Below are 13,997 nucleotides of genomic sequence, written 5' to 3'. Positions count from 1 at the left end.
TGTTTGAACGCGCTAATCTCGGGAACTACTGGTCCGATTTGAAAAATTCTTTCGGTGTTAGATAACTCATTTATCGAGGAAGGCTATAAGGCTATATAATAATTATGATCACGCTAAGACCAACAGAAGCGGAGCAATGCGGGTGAAACCGCGGGGAACAGCTAGTCTTAAATATATCACTTTAAGAGGTAAGTAGGAGAAAATAAAAGAGCCAATATTGTAATAAACATTTAATACTATAGTTTACTTTTCTCTAACACCATTTCTTTTAACTTTCTTCTCAATATCTTGCCGCTGGGGTTCTTTGGTATTTCGTTGACGAAGCGGATTCCACCACGCAAGTGTTTTGGATCGGATAACTGGAACAATAAAGTTATTGTAGTTAGAAGTATCTAATGTAGATAACTTTTAAATACAACTTACATTAAAAATAAATACTACTTTGATCAATCAAAAGAATGGTATTATGTTGCATATTAAAACTAAAATAACAAAAAAAGGTGGATTAATTGCAAAGAAGCGCACTTCCAGGAAAATATAGAAAAAAAATAAAGAAAATAGCGTACAAAACGTATTTGTTTAGGTAATGAATTATGAAAGTAGGTTACTCTTTGATATTTCACACACTAGCTCTCAAATTCATTTGCAGTTAAAGAAGTTGTAATTTTATATTAATTTGATCAAAAGGCAATATGCATATGACTTTTAAGGTAATTTTAGGTACCTATGTACTTAGAAAGGGTTCAGCTCACATACATAATATTCACAAGTTGTTAATTAAAAAATAATATTGACGTAATTTATCATATATGTACTTAGTTTTTTACGCTCTAGATTTAGGGTCAGGGAACACTCTAGATTTAGGTATATATATTTATACTAGCTTTCCGCCCACGGCTTCACCCGCGTTTTCAAAGAAAAACCCGCATAGTTCCCGTTCCCGAGGGATTTCCGGGATAAAAACTATCCTATCTCTCAAGTTGGATCGAACTGCACAATGCACATGGTATGCGAATTTTATTATAATCGGTTAAGTGGTTTAGGAGTCCATTGAGGACAAACATTGTGAAACGATTATTTAGAGTAGATATCTTTTGTATGTTTTATAAGACTCATACAACATACATAAAATATAAAAGATGCCCATACAATAGCACAGCATTTATAGCAATTATAGTACATTAACACTTACCTTCTCAGCGATAAACGTATGTATCTCGTATTCACTATATTGTTCATTATATAAATAAAAAAGTGCTAATAAATAAACATTACATGATATATTTACCTTTTCAGCGATAAACGCGTGTATATCATCTTCACTAACCCTCGCCCCGGGCTGTCGGACCACAAACGCTCGCGGCAACTCGCCCGCCGGGTGCGATACACCCGCTACACCTGCGTCTAATATCGCTGGGTGTTGGAGTAACACTGCTTCTATTTCTGCTGGTGGTACCTGAAATATTACAATATTATGTTAATTCACGTATCTACTATATAGGTGCTAAATGGAGGTATAGATAACCCATTTGATCTTGAACGAATTTCTTTTAAAATTCCTCCAAAGTTTATTTATAGTGTAGCGGCTCCTTCTGGGATGAGACTACGTCGGGGCCGAGATTTCCTTGCTCTGCAGCAAAGCGTAAGAACTGTTTCTGGCCGTTACGCCCCCTTGGTGCGTTCGGTAAAATTAGTAAACAACTTGCTCGCCCTGCTACCCGAGACAGATTTATTTAATACGTTCATAAATATATAAAACTCCAATGGATTTAAATTCTTAAGCCGATAGTTAATGAAAACTGTATCCTATTTTTAATATTTTGTGTAAAACTAAACATGTAATGCTTTGGGGTAATTACCTACTTGTTATGAAATAAATAAAAAAATAAGTAACTATACTAACAATCACTCAATAAAATGATTGTCTATAGAACTCGCTCTAGCGGTGTTATACATATAAAACATTCATTCAATCATTAGGACCTTCTTTCGTAACATTAATGTTCAAAATGAAAGTAAGAATGAGACTCATTAAGAGTTAGAGTGAGTGTGAGTGTAAGGATGAGGATGAACATGAAGACGAAGACAATTAATGTGTGTTGTCCATGCAGTCCATCACTCAGTCAGTCAGTAACATATAAGCACATAAATAAAAAATTCAAATGCTTTATACTTAATGAAATATTTTCAGAGGATGTAAAAAAGTCAACCAAGAATTCGAATTTTATTCGATAATTTTTTTCTGTTCTTTAAAAATATCTCATTTATAAAGCATATATGAATGCTGTATAACTAAATATTTAAATATGTAATCTTTACTAATATTACAACGCTGAAGACTTTGTTTGAACGCGCTAATCTCAGGAACTACTGGTTCTATTTGAAAAATTCTTTCGGTGTTAGATAGCCCATTTATCGAGGAAGGCTATAGGCTATAATATATTATAATCACGTCATTATTTCGTGACATTAATTCCTTTGAATTTTATTGGATCGATTTTTGTTTTTAATCTTGAAAAAAATTTCTCATCCATGAAAATTAACATCTATAATAATTATCTACTAAATATCCCAGACCAACTTACTTGAAACCCCTTATACTTGATAAGTTCCTTCAATCTATCAACTATAAAGAAATATTCATCATCATCATAGTATCCTATATCACCAGTTTTATAAAAGCCTTCATCATCAAAGTCTTCACTGATATCCTTGCCAATGTAACCCTTCATCACACTCGGACCTTTGACCCTTATTTCCCCAGGTTCATTGGGACCTAGTGGCTTTCCTGTTTCTATGTCGACAACCTAGAAAATAAACATTAATAAGAAGAATTTGGTGATAGATATTACCACGTAAGTAAAATAAATGGTTCTCCACCGGGAATCGAACCCAGATGAATAGGTTCTACCGTCTACGCTCCTTGTATCAAGAAGGCGAGTAAAAAACAATTAACTACTTTGTAAATTATTAGTAAATATCTTATCAGTAATTAGTTCATTGCAGTACAATGGTAGCTTTTGGTAAATAACTGTCATAAAAGTACGCATGCAATAATTTTTACAGAATGACTATGAGTCCAAGTGTATGGGCTGCTGAGTTGATATGATATGATACACTCCTTTAGTTGATAAATTGATAGATTGATAGTTTGATAGGATGATGTAAACAGTAAAACCAGTTATAGCTTTTGATCACTACTTTATTGTTGATTGATACTCTAAACTAATGATGATATAAATGATTAATGATATTAATTGATAGTTGATGATATTAATTGATAGTTGATATAGCGCATACACCCCGAGCGCTTTACACGAGCCGCGATTTTTTTTTTTTTTTTTGTAAGGTGTTTCTCAATGTTAGCCAGAAGGGCTACTACATTTTAACACGGACGCGGGGGTGAACTGAAGGTTCACCCTGGTAGCGACATGCACAAGGGCGTCCCCCCTTGACGGGGATCACGAACCTCGGCTTGAGCTGTCGCTTGAGTGGAGGAGGCCAGAAGGGCCCTAATCGGACGGGACGAGCCGCGAGCGCAGACTAACTGGGTGAAGATGTTCTTGTCACCGTAATGAAATAGGATCGTGTAAAGTGCTGAGTCAGGACGTACGGCTAGCCCGTACACCAAGTTTCAGGCAAAAACCATGGAAATATAAACAGACTTAAACATTTATATATTCAATTAGATTTCTTCTAGGAGCACTTTTTACACGTCCTAACATAACTTTTCCATTTACCACCCGTTTAGAAGTCAGTCAAATCTTAAAAGGTAAGTAGGTATGTAACGCTAAGTAAATAAAAGTTGGTATATTTAGAAATTAAAAACTTTACATAACTGATTTTAAACGCGATTTATTCAATATATTATTTCGCTCGATGCAAAGTGTGCAAAACTTGGGTTAGTAATGAAATAAAGAAATCAAGTTTTAAATCTGTTATTTGTCTTTAATTTCTAAATAAAGCTGAAGAGTTTGTTTGTTTGAACGCGTTTATCTCAACTACTGGTCCGATTTGAAAAATTATTTCGGTGTTAGATAGCCCATTTATCGAGGAAGGCTAAATATTATTACGCTAAGACCAACAGGAGCTGAGCAAATAGCAATGCGGGTAAAAGCGCGGGGCACAGCTAGTGAATAAATAACGTTTCCGTTACAGTCTTTAATTTCTAAATGTACAATACTCGTGTAAAATTAAATAATAATACTAAAGTTAGTATACCTTAACAACACACCCGCTAACAACAAAACCAACACCCCCCGGTTTGGCCAAATGTGCCAACTCATATGTATCCCTGATGATGGCAAGGGTCGTCTCCGTCATGCCATAGCCTTGGGTTACTGCTTTTGCGTTGAAAAATCTGAAGAATTAAGAGCTTGATTCATTAATAAGATAAATCTTTCATAAGCGACTGACCCACAGAACATATAAAGAGAGGATAATATTATGTTCTGTGGACTGACCGGTTGGTTTGGTTAGCAATGGCCCTGTTTTTCAAGCCGGATGTCGTGGGTTCCATTCCCACCCGGAGCAAATATTTGTGTGATGAACATATGTTGCTCTGTGTCTGGGTGTTATTTATCTATATAAGTATTTATTTAAAATTATATAATATTGTATACGTTTAACATCCATCTGGTTTCCATAACACAAGCGAAAGCTTAGTATGGGATCAGATCGTGCCGTGTGTGAAAACAGCCCTGTTTAGAATATTTCTAATTTAAAATTTATTTATACACTAGCGGTCCGCCCCGGCTTCGCCCGTGGTACATATTAACGTTTTATATATAAGAATCATCCTCGTACTTCAAGGAATATAATAAAAAAAGAATTATCGAAATCGGTTCAGCCGTTCTCGAGTTATGCGCTTACCAACACATTTAGGGATTCATTTTTATATTATAGATATTATACCTATGACTTACTTTTTCTTAGCCTCCTCATTGGTGTCCTTACGAAGAGGCGCAGCCCCGGAATATATAAAAGTCACAGAACTAACATCATAGTTTGCCTTTGATTTTGCCGTCGCTACTAATACAGGAGGTGCTAATAATAATTGCTTGATCTATAAAAAGAAGATTTATTACTAATTAATAGTTATACTTTATTACTAATTAATAGTTATACTATTAGTTTTTGATTAGTTTACTATAATTTTCACTACATAGTTTAACTAAAAGGCACAGACCTAACATCATAGTTTGCTTTTGATTTTGCAGTCGCTACTAATACAGGAGGTGCTAATAATAGTTGGTTTATCTATAAAAAGAAGATTTATTACTAATATAATAGTTTATAGTTTTTGACGTGATAACGTCTTTAAAATCGTTTTAGTCGGGTGACATGTTCAAAAACTTGTGTCACACCAAAACCTCACGAGCGCGATCGCAGGTATAACGAGAGAGAGACGGACCGATCTCCCGTCTCATCTCGAGCGCTGCCACTGCATTATGTTATCACGTAAACATCTCGATCGTAAACCTACTTTACAAACAACCAATTTTTGATTAGTTTACTATAATTTTCACTACATAGTTTAAAACTAAAAGGCACAGAATAATTGCTTTATCTATAAAAAGAAGATTTATTAATAATAATTAATAGTTATTTATACGTAATATTGTTAATGTCGTGTTTTATTTGTTTAATTTTTGTTTTTGTTTTAATTTCGTTTTTTATTATTAATATTGTTTTTTGTATTTCGTAATTGTCAACTCCAAGTGTCATTAGGGGCCACTGAAAAATTGAAAATCAGTGGCACGAATGGTTTTATTATCATTCGTGCCGAATACTGAGTTGGTCCCTTTTGTCAACATGAAAATGCCCAGGTACCTTACTTACTTATTGATGATAAATTTAATGTGTGTATATTATGTGTGTGTGTGTTTATATTGTGTAAAATCTCATGCTCTGGTGTATTTGTGTTATGTTGACAATAAACGTTTATTTATTTATTTATTTAATATCATTACGTTCATCAAAGCCTAAATTAGTTCAGCTAAAAGGTAACACAACATTCATTGACAGGGCGGTACAAAGTTCGCCGGGACAGCTTGTATGAAATAACTAAACAAACAAAATTCTTACCTTGTACCTTTCAATAGTCTGCAAGTACAAGTTAGTTTCATACTTCGGAAGATAAACCATGTCACAGCCCGTTTGAAGATACCTTAGTACACCCAAAAGACCCATTGTATGATACCAGGGTGTTATGAAGAGGGTCCTATCATCTGTGTTTAGCGCGTTTTTTCTAGAATAAACAAAATAAAGATTAAAGCATGATTAAATCTATACTAATATTATAAAGCTGAAAAGTTTGTTTGTTGGTTTGAACGCACTAATCTCAGGAACTACTGGTGCGATTTGAAAAATTCTTTCAGCGCATTCTATCATACAAACAAACTCTTCAGCTTTATAATATTAGTAAGTATAGATTTACGACGTTTTCAATACGACAGCCACATAAAATTGATAATTTAGACACATTAAACTGAAAGAATAGAATAAATTCGATTGCTCTAGCGGGATCACGGGTGGCTGAATTGGTCAGGCGTCTGCCTCGTGATCAAATTTCTTCTATTCTTAAAAAAAAATATATTTTTTTAAAGCATTTTTAAAACCAAAAAGTTCAATTCATCAAGTAATCTATTAGTATAACATAGACAATAAAAAGTTAAAAAAACTTACAAACTACAAATAGAAATGACGTTCAAATGTGTCTGCATTACGCCTTTCGGAAGACCCGTGGTCCCAGAAGAAAATAACACAAACAAAGTATCATTTTTGCCATCAACATCAACCACATCGAAATCGGCATAATTAATTTTATTCTTCAGCAGATCGTCATATGTTATTTTGCCTGCACCAATGGTTATAGTTTTCTCTATAAATGGTAGTGTGGAGAAAGTTTTTGAATGTAGTTTAAATGCCGTTTCGGAAATTATAAGGTATTTTGGTTTCGTTATGTTTAGCACGTGGTTCAGCTCATCTGAAATTGGGTTTGAATAATTAGTAATATGAAATGGAGATATTTAAAAGTAATTATCTCTATATGTATATAAAAACTAGCTGTGCCTCGCGGTTTCACCCTCAATGCTCCGCTCCTGTTGGTCTTAGCGTGATTAAAAATAGCCTATAGCTTTCCTCGATAAATGGGCTATCTAACACCGAAAGAATTTTTCAAATCGGACCAGTAGTTTCCGAGATTAGTGCGTTCAAACAAACAAACAAACAAACAAACAAACTCTTCAGCTTTATAATATTAGTATAGATTACCATTAATTACCTGCAGTATACCCAATATTAAAAGGATTTATAACAGCCCCCGTACAGCTAACTCCAATAACGATTGGCCAATATTCAACCCTTGTTTCCATACACACCCCCACTGTTTCCCCTCTCTTCACTCCCATGCGAGTGAGCGAGATGGCAACACTCATAGCGTCGCACACTATGCCATTGTAGGTTATGCTTTTGTGTGTTTCTCCGTTTGTCTGTAAATGTTAAAAAATAATAATTATTGTCCCGAACCTGCGTAGATAGTCGAAATAAGAGCTACAGCCGAGCCATGGTCAGGCATGAATCGCTTTATACAAAAAAGTAGAAAATTAGAACATTTTCACTCATTTCGTACATTTCTCACTTGTGAATGAATATTGTTATTGAAATGTTAAATATTTAAACTGGCTCTACCGCGGTTTTCGTTGACTTATATAGCCTTATATATAGCCTATAGCCTGCCTCGATAAATGGGCTATCTAACACCGAAATAATTTTTCAAATTGTACCAGTAGTTTCTGAGATTAGCGCGTTCAAACAAACAAACTCTTCAGCTTTATGTATTAGTATAGATTCTATATGTATTAGTATAGATATGTAATGAAAAATAAATCTATTAAAGTAATGAACTGCATAATATAACGTAATTCTTGTACTTACCTACAACATGATATTTTATCTAGTTTTTTTGTACTAGGTACTAGTTAGGTATCAGGTTTAAAAAATAAAACTTACCAACGCTACTTTATCTCCATATTTATGTAAGGAGTCTATAAAAAACCTCCCAGCATGCAAATGACTAGGCACATCTATGACCTCTTTGGAATAAACATATTTGTTATTTCTTATCATGATAATTGTTATAAAACACGTCCTATAAGTACAGAGGCGCGATAAATACTGAATGTTATTGTAGTTGTAGTAATTAGTGATAGCTGTTTCGTTCATTTGGGTTCCGTAGGAAAATCATTTTTTTTTAAGTAGGTATGTCTTTGTCCTGTGATGATTGTTAGATTGAAAGATTTTGTATCTCATATTTAATTATTATATTAGTTAGGTACATATAAATGGTAATAAATAAGTTTAAATATAAGTTACACTGACATAATCTCGCACAAAGTTCTGTGACAAATAGTAAGATGAAAAATTCTTACTTACGTACAAATTTTGCAAGCAAATTTAATCAAATCAGTCTTGAAATTTATACTAAATGGGTTTGAAAACTGAAATTTTCTAATGCTACTTTATTTATACTTAGCTAAAGCACAGAATAAAAACTAGCTTTACTCGAAAACATAACCATCATTTTTGCGCAGTCGGCAAAATTGAAATATTACGTAGATGCTAGGTAAATAAGAAATCGACCCACGCGTTATTATTAACGTCAGCTTTTACATAAATATCTGAGATATAATATTATCAAGTGATTATTGTATTATCTAATAATATATGATTACTATAGATAACAAAATAATTCATGAATTTTAGGATCATAATCGGACGGGTCATGTATAATATATTTTGTAATCATTTTTATTTATTTTAGTGTGTCTTATCATCGACATTTTAAAATGTTGGTTCAATAGTTCTTGCATAATAGATAAACAAAGAAATAAACTCTATTCCTTATAATGTTATTAATATATTATTGAATAATTATTATGGAATACAAATGCTTTTAAATGTGTTTTTGTTACAATAATAAAACCATACATGTGAGGAATTGACGAAAAATTATGCACAGTCGATTTTTATATTATACTAGCTGTGCCCCGCGGTGCCCATTGCTCCGCTTATATTGCTCTTAGCGTTATGATACAAAGCTTATAGCCTTATTCGATAAATGGGCTATCCAACACCGAAATAATTTTAAAATCGGACCAGTAGTTCCTGAGATTAGCGCGTTCAAACAAACAAACAAACTCTTCAGCTTTATGATATTATATTAGCATAGATTTATATTCAGGACAGTACATTCGTCATTCATATATTCAGAAGGGAACTATATTTATTTAGAAAATCTAATTTATTAAAAACGATAAGAGGTTTCATTTACGGAACCCTAATTGTGACGTATTAGTCAAGTAAATATTTGCACGAGTGATACGAGGTCTACTTGTGTTTTGTTTTTAACACTTACATTGAGAATATTGAGTGATAAGATACATTTTCATAATTTTGGCATAATTATTATAATAAGTAAGAAGCACGCGAAGCTATTAAAAATTCATTCATTCTTCTACAAAACTGTATTCAATGTTTAACGTCCCTAAGTGTTTCTTCGTAATTTATAAAAAAACTTTGAAATTGTTTTCAGCAGCACTAAACGAAACGTTATATTTTCATGTAAGAAAAGATAAAAAAATCTGATAAAGACATATTACTACATCCGTAGCTAGACGTAATTGCTAAAATTTATCAGCAGGCGCAAAAAATTTACTACCGCTATGATATGGGTAAAAACCTCATAAAATGTGATCAGTTACGTAAACAACAAAACGGGTTTGAACGTTTTTCGTCACTTAAATATTGTGATAGTACTTTCGTTTTCAAATCAAACAGCGCGTACAACCGCGCAGTACTGTTCCTAGTTAATATTTAATCTGTGGCATGCACAGATAAACAATACTAAAATGTGTAGAATAGCATATTTAGTTGTGATATTTAACTTAATAAACAGTATACAAAGTGATAGTGACATAGTAAATAAAAACATAACAGTTACCAAAGATTTTATTAACGAAAAGAATGACGCGTTAAAAAGGTTTATTGAAGATAAAAAATTCGATACAGATTTAATAAAAAATATAGGCAGAGATAGTGATGTTGTGAACAATTACGAGGAAATAACTATTTTGGATGATAATGGGGAATTGAAGAACTTAAAATATAAAAGTGCGAAGCCTAGAATACCTAACGTATTGAATAAAGTAACTGACAATGAAGTTGATCAAAAAGTGAGTGTTGTTAAAAACAAAGTCGAAGGAGTCAAGTCGAAATTCTTCGACGAGTTGGGATGTAAGTAACATAATTATAGAAGCACTGCTTAGCTAAATATATTTTTTGAATAGATGCAAATTCACTTTTTATCTGATATCACATGAAGAAACAATTGAAACCTACGCTACGTGCTTATACAAAATACAAGTTGTGTAAATGCAGTTGATTAGCAACTGCTTTAGCATGAAAAAGTTACAAATATCCATCATCTTCAACTTCCTCGAGAACCACGCTATCAATAGGTGAAAACATAAAGAAAATCAGTGCAGAAGTTTTTGAGTTTATCGCGAACATGCGCCAAAGGACTTCGCTATTGCGTAGTGACAAACTTTATGAATTAACATACGAATAAATATTTTTCATTCCATGGTATACAAATTATTATAGGTATACATAATGTTCAACATAAATTATTAAAACTAAAACGTTTTTTTTTCAACCCGAACTTTAGAAGCACATCATCTATACATAATATAATAAATCTGTAGAAGGGTCAATTCTGTACATAGAAAATATTGAAAAAATAAATACCAGGGGGTGTTACTGGATCGGTACCAAACACAAATATGTGATTAAAAAAATTTTTGTCTGTCTGTCTGTCTGTCTGTCTGTATGTGAAGGCATCACGTGAAAACTAACGGTTCGATTTCGATGAAACTTGGTATAATTATACCTTATTATCCTGGGCGTAAAATAGGATACTTTTTATCCTGGAAAAATACGTAGAAAAAAAATAATCTTAATTTTTCAGTTTTATCCATAGACGTTGTTCTGTAGAACCGCGAACACACGTTGCGTATTATTATAGGTTACCGTATTTGGGTCCAATATATATTATTTATAAGATGTCATTGTCAGAGTTACTCAAAATGAAGAAATAAACCATCCACGCGAAGACCGACATCCGCGCGGACGGAGTCGCGGGCGGAAGCTAGTCGTTACTAAGATCGTTACATAGTAATTAGTTATCAGTTGACACGAGCATACTCCAACTCAAACTCATAAATTGTCAAGCAAGTGCAAGTGTTTATAGTATAGACTAGCTTCCGCCCGCGACTCCGTCCGCGCGGAGAAATTAAGAAAAATTAAGATTTATTTTTTTTCTACGTTTTTTTCCGGAATAAAAAGTATCCTATTTTATGCCCAGGATAATAAGGAATCGAAATCGAAATCGAACCGTTAGGTTTTACGTGATGCCTTCACATACAGACAGACAGACAGACAGAAAGACAGACAGACAGACAAAAATTTATCTAATCACATATTTGGGTTTGATATCGATCCAGTAACACCCTCTGGTATTTATTTTTTCAATATTTTCAATTTACAGAATTGACCCTTCTACAGATTTATTATATGTATAGATAATATAATGTAGAGTCATTTTTTACGACCGATTCGAAAATTCTTTTCTGTCCTATCCTATCTTACTAATATTATAAATGCGAAAGTTTGAGAGGATGGATGTATATTGTATATAGCGAAGCCGCGCGGCGGAAAGCTAGTAAATAATAAATAATGCAAATAATGTACCTACCTACTCTTTAAAAAGTAAGTATAAAAAATATGTAGATTATAGAGATAGATGTAGACACGAAATTCCCTCTCCTGTCATCATATCATTTAGGCTTAAATATATGATATTTATTAATATCTTAGATTTATATAGATAAAAATATAAAAGACGTGTGGCACTCGGGGACTGCCGCGGTAAAGCTATATTGCATGCTATGCCCGTCGGAGTGGGGAGCGTGAGGTTTTTTGTTACGGAATTTCTGGATTCGGTCCCCGCGCTCAAGGCCCGCGATAGAAGCTATGCAATAGCTTAATAAACTCTTAACTTTTGATTTGACATTTACTTCTAAATACAAAGAAAGTCGCGGGTAAAAGCTATTACAAAAATTACCATCAATTTTGATAACTTACACAACATTTCAGTACTAAGTGATTACAATAAGCATAACTTGAACCGGAAGTGACGTCACAGTGAAAGTGAGATTCTACAGAACCTATAGATACTTATGTTCTAAACTTGAGCACTAACTTCTAAGTATTACTTAGTTTTTTTATCGAATTATGTGTTACAAGCGGTCCGCCCCGGCTTCGCCCGTGGTACATATTTCGCAATAAAAAGTAGCCTATGTTCTTTCGTGGTTCTTTCTCAGGGTCTAAAGATTGTCTGTGCCAAATTTCATCAAAATCGGTCCAGTAGTTTATGAGCCTATTCGTAACAATCATACAAACAAACAAACAAAGTTTTCCTCTTTATAATATTATTATTATTAGTGTAGATAATGATGATTACAATTTACAATGGCATTGAAAATTTTGCTATTTACGGTTCGTGGTTTAATTCAAATTATTGAAGACCTATATAGTATGTTTCTAAAAGAAATAAGTTATATGAGTATTTGTTGTTTAGTTTTAGGTTGTTGTTAAAGAATTAGCGTACAATATTTGCAACATTTATACTTAAACTAGATTTCCGCCCGCGGCTTCACCCGCGTTCGCAAAGGAAAACCCGCATAGTTCCCGTTCCCGTGGGATTTCCGGGATAAAAACTATCCTATGTGTTAATCCAAGTTAACCTGGATATGTGTGCTAAATTTCATTGTAATCGGTTCAGTAGTTTTTACGTGAAAGAGTAACAAACATCCATACATCCATACAAACTTTCGCATTTATAATATTAGTAGGATAGGCTTTATCGGAATAACTTTATCTCTACTAATAATACGAGTATATAATATAAATAAATAGCTGAAGAGTTTGTTTGTTTGAACGCGCTAATCTCGACAACTACTGGTCCGATTTGAAAAATTCTTTCGGTGTTGGATAGCTCATTTATCGAGGAAGGCTATAGGCTATATTTCATTACGCTAAGACCAACAGGAGCGGAGCAATGCGGGTAAAACCGCGGTGCACAGCTAGTAGCTTATAATTGAAACCGAAAGTGCGGTTAAAATCAGTCGAAGAACTTTCGACATGAAATAATAAAAAAAAATCAATTCCATTGTTCTTCAAATAAATGTAGCATAACCTAGATACCATTAAAACCTAGATACATTGACGGTATAAATATAAAAATTAAAAGTAAAACCGGTGGCTTTCAAATCGCTCTCACGCCTCTCTCTAGCGCCGGCGCAGGGGTACTCAACCTGTTGTTAAATTATTTTACTTATGCATTTACTGAGAATTAAGATTAAACATCGGAGGTAAAAGCAATCTGTTTGGAATTATATAATACTAGGTTTCTGCCCGCGGCTTTGTTCCTGTGGTCATTTCCCGTTTCCGACTTCCGAGATAACACGCATAGTTCTTGTTCTCGAAGTATTTCCAAATTAAAACCTTTCCTATGTCCTTTCTCAAGTCTCAAGCTATCCCAGTACCAAATTTCATCTAAATCTTTTCAATTGACGCGTGACGAAGAGACAGACAGACAGAGTTTTGAATTTATAATTACGATTATAAAACAACCTACATCCTTACCATATTATAATATATTATGCTATTTTCTCATCACGGTTCAACGGCGAAGTCGTCGTAGGATGAATTAAAATATCATCTTCTGAAGATAATAGCAGCAGCTACCGTCTTGCCATCTCTGTAGAAAATAGAAATATAGTACATCTTTATTCTTTCAACCTGACAATAACACTTAGTTATTACACAATATACACAAAATTCTACAGACGAACGTCTTGCCTTCTCTGAAGAAA

General features: G+C 33.5%; 1 protein-coding gene across 2 annotated transcripts; it reads right to left on the bottom strand.

Annotated features, from left to right (window-relative positions):
* Window positions 1-217: 217 nt before the first annotated feature.
* LOC123704037 (4-coumarate--CoA ligase 1-like) lies at window positions 218-13,879 on the bottom strand. 2 transcript variants are annotated; one of them, XM_045652289.1, is made up of 9 exons: window positions 13,768-13,879; window positions 7,286-7,493; window positions 6,688-6,988; window positions 6,088-6,250; window positions 4,926-5,065; window positions 4,222-4,360; window positions 2,586-2,807; window positions 1,289-1,456; window positions 218-359 (listed from the first exon to the last, which is right to left on the bottom strand). In XM_045652289.1, exons 1-9 carry the CDS (start codon window positions 13,768-13,770, stop codon window positions 237-239), a joined length of 1,467 nt encoding a protein of 488 aa, XP_045508245.1. In that variant the 5' UTR covers window positions 13,771-13,879; the 3' UTR covers window positions 218-236. The 2 variants fall into 2 exon arrangements, with proteins under 2 accessions (XP_045508245.1, XP_045508244.1); XM_045652288.1 differs by lacking the exon at window positions 13,768-13,879 and adding an exon at window positions 8,014-8,163.
* Between the last annotated feature and the right edge of the window lie 118 nt (window positions 13,880-13,997).

This window comes from Colias croceus, chromosome 28 (assembly GCF_905220415.1).
Source record: "Colias croceus chromosome 28, ilColCroc2.1".
NCBI lineage: Eukaryota > Metazoa > Arthropoda > Insecta > Lepidoptera > Pieridae > Colias > Colias croceus.
This window is presented reverse-complemented; position numbering and strand designations above follow the sequence as displayed.